At 56.8% G+C, this 7,691-nt stretch overlaps 3 protein-coding genes across 3 annotated transcripts; all 3 read left to right on the top strand.

The window, feature by feature from the left end:
• The first annotated feature begins 1,476 nt into the window (after nt 1-1,476).
• Nucleotides 1,477-4,609, top strand: MYCTH_2307409 (uncharacterized protein). The gene is made up of 7 exons (XM_003664458.1): nt 1,477-1,746; nt 1,862-1,884; nt 1,946-1,984; nt 2,046-2,151; nt 2,214-2,347; nt 2,427-4,428; nt 4,499-4,609. The coding sequence occupies exons 1-7, from the start codon at nt 1,715-1,717 to the stop codon at nt 4,596-4,598; spliced, it is 2,436 nt and encodes an 811-aa protein (XP_003664506.1). The 5' UTR covers nt 1,477-1,714; the 3' UTR covers nt 4,599-4,609.
• Nucleotides 4,610-5,679: 1,070 nt separating this feature from the next.
• MYCTH_2307404 (uncharacterized protein) lies at nt 5,680-7,256 on the top strand. The gene is made up of 2 exons (XM_003664457.1): nt 5,680-6,379; nt 6,432-7,256. Exons 1-2 carry the CDS (start codon nt 5,911-5,913, stop codon nt 7,247-7,249), a joined length of 1,287 nt encoding a protein of 428 aa, XP_003664505.1. The 5' UTR covers nt 5,680-5,910; the 3' UTR covers nt 7,250-7,256.
• Nucleotides 7,257-7,627, top strand: MYCTH_2307403 (uncharacterized protein). The gene has a single exon (XM_003664456.1). It carries the CDS (start codon nt 7,360-7,362, stop codon nt 7,537-7,539), a length of 180 nt encoding a protein of 59 aa, XP_003664504.1. The 5' UTR covers nt 7,257-7,359; the 3' UTR covers nt 7,540-7,627.
• Nucleotides 7,628-7,691: the final 64 nt, after the last annotated feature.

Genomic DNA, 7,691 nt, shown 5'->3' with positions numbered 1-7,691 from the left:
ATCCATTTGTCTCTTTCCCGAGGAAATCTTGCTTGGCTCGAGCATTACTGTGATTTGGAATTGTCAAACCTCGGGTTTGAATACGAGAAGATAGCCTGTGGTCCCGCCACCTTGCTAATGCTATTATCAGAACAGTGCAGTTACAGAGTCAACACCAGATCACCTAGTGTACTTTCCACCAATGTATTGCCAGCCGTGACGCCAGATCAATGGTATGTCCTCGTAGACTGTAGTTTTCAGCTCTAATATCCAAACCATTGGCATGCAAACTTGCTCATCTCATCAAGTAACTTGCACATGTATATGTGTACTGTAATCCGTACAGTACTGGACTAGACTAAGATGTTGAACCCTACCGTAGCCAGGACACTAGGTAGTTCTCAATGAGCCGAGCAACCGCGACACCAACAGAACCTTCTCAGCCCCCGATTGATTTCGATACGGTTCGTCATCTTAGTGCCTGGATGCGTCGACATGGCACGCGATGGGGTTCGCCGCACATCGTACATATGGAGTACTGGCGCTTGCATCGCAACTTTGCAGCCACAATAACCAAAGAAGGAAAAGAGAAAAGGAAGAGGAAGAGGAAGAAAAAGACAAAGAGAAGAAGAAAAAAGTAGAAAGGTGTTATGCAGTTATTTGCGCACTAGGACATAGTAAATGATGAAGTAGATGGAGGACCTGTTCCTATCATCACGGCTATTGTTGCTGCCATGTAGTGACTGGACATCATATATCAAGGCGGGGATTAGTCGCCTGCAAGGCGCCTGCACACGCGATACGCCGACTACGATACACACGAATCCCGGCTAAAAATACTGTGTAGTTCGCGCTTCCGGGTTGCTCACTAGCGTATGTACCGTATATACGGAGTACTGTACGGACGTACACAACAGACACTCAGTAGGTACCAAGGTACCTCCCTATCTCCGTATAGGTAGTTATGTAAGGTACGCAAAGTATGTTATGTACTGTACATACATACATAGATAGGTACCTATACGGAGTATGCATACTATGTACTGTACATACAACCAGGACATTACCAGTCCCTATGCTGGTCCTTGCGCCAAACGGAGCCTAGAACCCACAGCACCTTGTTTGGTGGCACGGACGGGTGAGTGCAAGCGGCCCCGTCAGTTGCATGAACTTAGGCTTGACCCAAACACCTCACGAACTATTCCGAAAACCACTGGCCGCGAGCACTTGCCCCGACTCTTCGAATTCGTGAGTGTCATCGCTCTGCCATCCGGCGAGAGGGAGCGCAGTGTTTTGCCTCCTCACCACATCGTTACCGCTTATTTTTGCGACTTTGCCGCTGTCGAGCTCGGCCAAGCAACAACACCGTTAGCCAACGTCCGAGGTTGCCAAAGCGGGGTGTCCAAACAGCACAGCCTCATCACTTCCACCCCTCGACAGCCAGCCGCCCTTCTTGCTCACTCTTGCTCGCAATCCCGGCTCGTGCCGCTTCCGTCTTCCATCCTCCTTTTTGGTGTTGCGCATCTGCCACAACCTTTGACAACGACGGAATATCCACTCTTCAACGACCGACCGACTGACCGACCGACCGACCGATAGCTCACGTCGCTTCGGCTGCCGACTAGCGCTTCGCCCATAGTCCGGCTTGCAAACGACCCATCGTTTGAGCCGACCACCTTCCTGGTGGGCAGAACACGGCGCAACGTTCTTCCCCTGACCTGTGCTGCCAAGAGCCATGAGCAGCCGGATGGATGCAGGGCTTCCAGCGTATGTTCCGACTCCTCCGCACCAACCAGCCGCTCCCTTGGGTCACCTATCTTTCTCGTGCCCCGAAACCAAGTTTGGATAAAAAACACTTGCTGACCTGACGTGGATGCCACAGCCAGCCGAACCTGCGAGTCACAAGTAGCGTACCCCTTATGACTTGGGATCCTGGTTGTACCATGACACTAACCCGGCCATCTAGTCATCGCCGCTGATGGGTTATACAAGCGAGATGTTTTCAGTATGCAGGCCTTTGTCTTCAACGCTCCTGCGGCTACCCTTTGCTAACGGTGCGTACGCAGGATTTCCCGACCCTTTCGCGGTCGTCACCATCAACGGTGAGCAGACCAGGACAACGCAGGTTTCCAAGCGGACGTTGAACCCGTACTGGAATGAGAGCTTCGACTTGTAAGCGGCACCCCCGGATCAACAACCACGAAGTATACCCAGCGCAGCTCACAACCCCACAGCAGAGTCAATGAAGACAGTATCCTCGCCGTACAAGTCTTTGACCAGAAGAAGTTCAAGAAGAAGGACCAGGGCTTTCTTGGTGTCATCAACATTCGCATCGGAGATGTCATTGAACTGGTGGCCGGATCAGATGGTATGTAGCTGAACCCTCGCTCACCCGCTCACCTAGTGACTCTGTTTCAGCTCAGCTAACGCCAGAAACCTTTTTGTAGACCAGATGCTCACGCGAGACCTTAAAAAGTCGACCGATAACCTTGTGGTACACGGAAAGTTGATCATCAACCTCTCTACCAACCTGTCAGCTCCCTCCCGCGTGCCGCAACCATCATCTAATCGGCCGGCACTCCTCAGTCCGCAGGCTTCTACCATCTCCAACGGCGACCGCGCTTCTGAGCGACCCGCGTCCGCCATGTCAGGCGCCAACGGTACGCCGGCATCGGGTGCACAGCAGACGTTGCCACACCGCCCGGCAAGCTTAAGCTCGACGCAGTCAACCACTACACCTCAAATGAATGGCTCAGCGAACACCCGACAGCCGAACAACGCTTCGCTGAGCCCATTCGAGGATGCGCTGGGCCGGCTTCCAGCCGGGTGGGAGCGTCGTGAGGACAACCTCGGAAGAACCTACTATGTCGACCATAACACGAGGACGACAAGCTGGAACAGACCGACAGGCGCCACAGGTGCGGCCGAGGCGCGCACGGCTGAAGCAAACACGCAGGTTGAGCGGCAGCGGCACCAGAACCGAACGCTGCCCGAGGACCGGACCGGCTCGAACTCGCCAACGCTGCAGGCACAGCAGCAGGCCGCGCAGGCCGCCACCGCCACCACCATGATGCACACGGGAACTACTACTGCAGGGACAGGCGAGCTCCCTCCCGGCTGGGAACAGAGGTGGACGCCCGAGGGCAGGCCGTACTTCGTCGACCACAACACCAGAACGACTACTTGGGTGGATCCGCGACGCCAGCAATACATCCGAATGTACGGCGGGCAGAACGCGAATGGAACCATCCAGCAGCAGCCGGTTTCGCAGCTTGGTCCCCTGCCCAGCGGTTGGGAGATGCGGCTGACAAACACGGCGCGTGTGTACTTTGTGGACCACAACACCAAGACGACGACATGGGATGACCCCCGACTACCCTCCTCGCTCGACCAGAATGTGCCGCAGTACAAGCGCGATTTCCGCAGGAAGCTGATTTACTTCCGGTCGCAGCCCGCCATGCGGATCCTTTCCGGCCAGTGCCATATCAAGGTCAGGCGGTCGCACATTTTTGAGGACTCGTTTGCCGAGATCTCGCGGCAGTCGCCCACCGATCTCAAGAAGCGATTGATGATCAAGTTCGATGGCGAGGACGGCTTGGATTACGGAGGACTTTCCAGAGAGTTCTTCTTCCTGCTCTCGCACGAAATGTTCAACCCGTTCTACTGCCTATTCGAGTACTCGGCGCACGATAACTACACACTGCAGATCAACCCTCACTCGGGCATCAACCCGGAGCATCTCAATTATTTCAAGTTTATCGGGCGGGTGGTCGGGCTGGCCATCTTCCACCGTCGGTTCCTGGATGCCTTCTTTATCGGGGCACTGTACAAGATGATTCTCGGCAAGAATGTGGTGTTGGCCGACATGGAGGGCGTAGATGCCGACTTCCACCGGTCGCTGCAGTGGATGCTGGACAACGATATCTCGGGCGGCATTCTGGAGCAGACCTTCTCAACCGAGGACGAACGGTTCGGCGTCGTGACGGTCGAGGATCTGATCCCCAACGGGCGCAACATCGAGGTGACCAACGAGAACAAGAAGGAGTACGTCGACCTCATGGTCAAGTGGCGCATCCAGAAGCGCGTGTCGGAGCAGTTTGAAGCGTTCATGGAGGGCTTCCACGACCTGATCCCGCAGGACCTCATCGGCGTGTTCGACGAGCGCGAGTTAGAGTTGCTGATTGGCGGCATCGCCGAGATTGATGTTGACGACTGGAAGAAGCACACCGACTACCGCGGCTACACCGAGTCGGACAAGGTCATCCAGTTCTTCTGGCAGACGGTGCGGTCCTGGGACGGCGAGCAAAAGTCGAGGTTGCTGCAGTTCACGACGGGCACGTCGCGTATTCCTGTCAACGGCTTCAAGGATCTGCAGGGTAGTGACGGGCCGAGACGGTTCACGATCGAGAAGGCGGGTGACATCACAAATCTGCCCAAAGCGCATACTTGGTGAGTTTTACCCTCTTACCAACGAAACATCGTGATCAACCGGGGTTATTTCCACTAACGCAACCTCTAGTTTCAACCGGCTGGATCTCCCTCCTTATGAAACCCTCGAGATGCTGCAACAGAAGTTGACTATGGCGGTGGAGGAGACGATGGGCTTCGGACAGGAGTGAGTGTTTGATGCTTGGAGAGGGTTTATGGATATGGCACGTATTGGCAGGCAGGCAGGCAGGCAGGCGACCTTGCTTTTTGCATTTCACGAGGGGTGTTGCGTCGGCTGTGACTTGTTCTAATCTTATTACCTACAATGTCTTTCTTCTGGGCATTGACCAGAGTTTCCTCTATGATTCGGCTTTCTTTCATTTTCTTCCGCAGCACTGCTGTGTGTACATAGATGGTCATGTGTGTGGATGGAGGGAGGTATTCTGTTATTTGGCGTTCAATTTGATATCTTTAGCTACGCGATTGATGCACTGAGGCATAACGGAATAGTTGATTGCCCACACTGTTGTTAGCAGATGAGGCTCCACGGCAGCAGCCCCCCCGGCAGGAGTCCGCGATTAGATAGCAGGCTGCTCGCCAACAAGGCTTCTGCACTCTGGGGACCAGTGTGGATTCCGGTTGAGGGCGCTTCTTTCCTTACTTGTAATGCGGTTCATCACCATTTCATTTCAAAGTTTGGAGTTTGTGCTTGTGTTGTTGCTTTCTCTGTTTTTACAACCCTCCCTTCCCTCACACCTCTCTTTCCATTTTTTTCATTTTGGTTCCCATCCTTTTCTCCCCCCTCCCCCCCCTCTTCGACTCCGATCAGATAAGTCACCAGACACATGCCCCCTTCCTCTTCCTCCTCCGCTGCAAGATGGAGCCTCCGCCTATCTCTCCTTGCGGGCGGTGTCGCCGTCGTCTTCAGTCTGCAGCCGCAGCTGCTTACCCGGGGTGTTTTTGGCCAGTCACGGTCATCGTCCGGCATCCATGACAGCGTGCAGACGTATTGCTACCAGTCCGTCCGCACTGCCGCCATAGTCGCCGCCTCGGGCGAGAACGGCATCGAGGAACCGAACTGCTTCTCGGTCTCCCCTGACGGCCGCTTCGCCCGCGTCTTCTCCTCCCGCTCGTCTCGGCCGAGAGCGCACGACGACGGGAGCGAGGCGTATGCCGTCCGACCCGGCCATGTCCTCCCCGGTCTGTGGGACGGCCACGGGCACCTGATCCAGTACGGCGAGTTCCTGCACTCAGCCAACCTGTTCGGGGCCGCATCGCCGGAAGAGGTGCGGAGGCGGCTGAGGGAGTATCTGGATGCCAACCCGGGGGTCGGGAGCAAGGAAGAATGGGGCAGGGGAATCGGCTGGGACCAGATGACTATGGGGGGGATGCCTTTTGCCGTGGGTATTTTTCCTTCTCTTTCCGGTCTTGTTGAGAAAATGCCGGTTCGGGGTTGAAAGGGGGGTGGCGGTGTGCTGACGCTGTGTGAGCGAGCGGTAGGATATGCTGGAGGAGGATGAGGCCTTGAGGGGCAAATACTTGATGCTAGACCGCGTGGATGTGCATTGCACGTGGGTTTCCAGGGCGGTGCTGGACCTGCTGCCGGCGGATCTGCCCGAGGAGGTGCCCGGGGGCGAGATTGTGAGGACGCCCGGAATGGGCGTGTTCTGTGACAACGCAATGGACTTGGTCACCTCGCTATGGCCTAAGCCAAGCAAGGAGCGGAGGAAGAAGTTTGTGGCGTCGGCCATGAGGGAGCTGCACAAGGTCGGGCTCGTGGGCATGCACGATGCGGGCGTGGTGCCGGCTGACGTCGCAATGTACGACGAGATGAGTCGCACGGAGGACTGGACGCTCAGGGTGTACGCCATGCTCGAATGTCCGGAGAGGAACACGTTCTGCCCCGACGAGGCGGTCCAGGTGCAGCACCCCGACGGCATGCTCTCGGTCAGGAGCGTCAAGCTGTTTGCCGGTACGTTCAGGGAACCCTTCTCAAACCACAACCTCTGCTAACGTCAAAACAGACGGCGCCCTGGGAAGCTGGGGTAGCGCCATGATCGAGCCCTATTCAGACCGCCCCGACACTTCGGGTTCGCTGCTGGTCAACGCCTCCACTCTCACTTCGCTCGCGCGGTCCTGGTCTGCAGCCGGCTTTCAAGTCAACATCCACGCCATCGGGGACCTCGCCAACCGCCTGGCCATCGATGCCCTCGAGGCATCGCTCAAGGACCTCTGCCCCGACAGCCAAGACCTCGCGGCCTGCCAGTCCCGCCACCGCTTCCGCATCGAGCACTCGCAGATCATCCACCCGGCCGACCAGCAGCGGTTGCACGCCATCGGCATCATCCCTTCCATCCAGCCCACCCACGCCACCTCGGACATGGCCTACGCCGAGCTCCGTCTCGGCGAGGAGCGCACGCGCACTGAGGCCTACCGCATGCGCTCCCTGCTGGACATTAGCCCCGTCCTGGGCAGCGACTTCCCCGTGGAACCGCCGAACCCCTTGGAAGGTGTCTACGCCGCCGTAACGAGGAAAAGCCCGCACACGGGAATGGGACCGCCGGGGTACGAGGACGGCTGGCACGTGGAAGAGGCGCTGACGGTGGAGCAGGCGCTGGATGGGTTTACCAGGGGCGTGGCCAGGGGGGCGTTCATGGATGGGCAGGCAGGGGTCATCGCCGAGGGGGCTTTTGCGGATTGGATTGTTTTGGATGAGGACGTCATGGCCGTTGAGGCAGAAGAGATAAGGAGGTTGAGGGTGAGGGAGACGTGGGTAGGGGGGAAGAGGGTGTATTCGAGGGAACAAGACTACTTGACGGGAGAACTGAAGGAGGATCTATAGGAGTGATATCAGGTCACAAAGCTGGTAAGTGTTTTGTGTGAGCACACACAATAGACGACACGTGTTTCCCTCGCCATGACTTCCCTTCCAATACCAGTTCTCTCTCTGTCATGGAGAATCTCGAGCATCCACACCTCATCCGCAGCGGACAAGCCATCCGGGTGAGCATACCACAAGTGCGGCCAGACGCACTCTCGCACCACATAACCCTCGCGTGTTCCAAGAGGTGTCCCGGCACATCAAGGCCATGCATGGCCCGAGACATCGTGGGCGCGAGGGAGGCGCCGTGAAGGCGGAAAATCCTGGGCAATAATGGTATGTTTGGTCCGCTTGGATGAGACAGATAGGGACGGGGGGAGGGAACAAGATAAGGAGGAGAGGAGAGAGCATTCGAGGAGCCCTGTAGGCAGAAACGGGGTTCCTTGTCGAGGGCAGCGAGTGG

Source organism: Thermothelomyces thermophilus, chromosome 4 (assembly GCF_000226095.1).
Source record: "Thermothelomyces thermophilus ATCC 42464 chromosome 4, complete sequence".
Taxonomy (NCBI): domain Eukaryota; kingdom Fungi; phylum Ascomycota; class Sordariomycetes; order Sordariales; family Chaetomiaceae; genus Thermothelomyces; species Thermothelomyces thermophilus.
This window is presented reverse-complemented; position numbering and strand designations above follow the sequence as displayed.

What these genes read in the sequence shown, in the direction of transcription:
- MYCTH_2307409 (XM_003664458.1), top strand. Translation starts at nt 1,715, where the DNA reads ATGAGCAGCCGGATGGATGCAGGGCTTCCAGC. An exon ending in TGGAATGAGAGCTTCGACTT is followed by an intron (nt 2,152 to 2,213) that starts GTAAGCGGCACC and finishes ACAACCCCACAG; the next exon opens with CAGAGTCAATGAAGACAGTA. An exon ending in CTGCCCAAAGCGCATACTTG is followed by an intron (nt 4,429 to 4,498) that starts GTGAGTTTTACC and finishes CGCAACCTCTAG; the next exon opens with TTTCAACCGGCTGGATCTCC.
- MYCTH_2307404 (XM_003664457.1), top strand. Translation starts at nt 5,911, where the DNA reads ATGCTGGAGGAGGATGAGGCCTTGAGGGGCAAATACTTGATGCTAGAC. An exon ending in GAGCGTCAAGCTGTTTGCCG is followed by an intron (nt 6,380 to 6,431) that starts GTACGTTCAGGG and finishes ACGTCAAAACAG; the next exon opens with ACGGCGCCCTGGGAAGCTGG.
- MYCTH_2307403 (XM_003664456.1), top strand. Translation starts at nt 7,360, where the DNA reads ATGGAGAATCTCGAGCATCCACACCTCATCCGCAGCGGACAAGCCATC.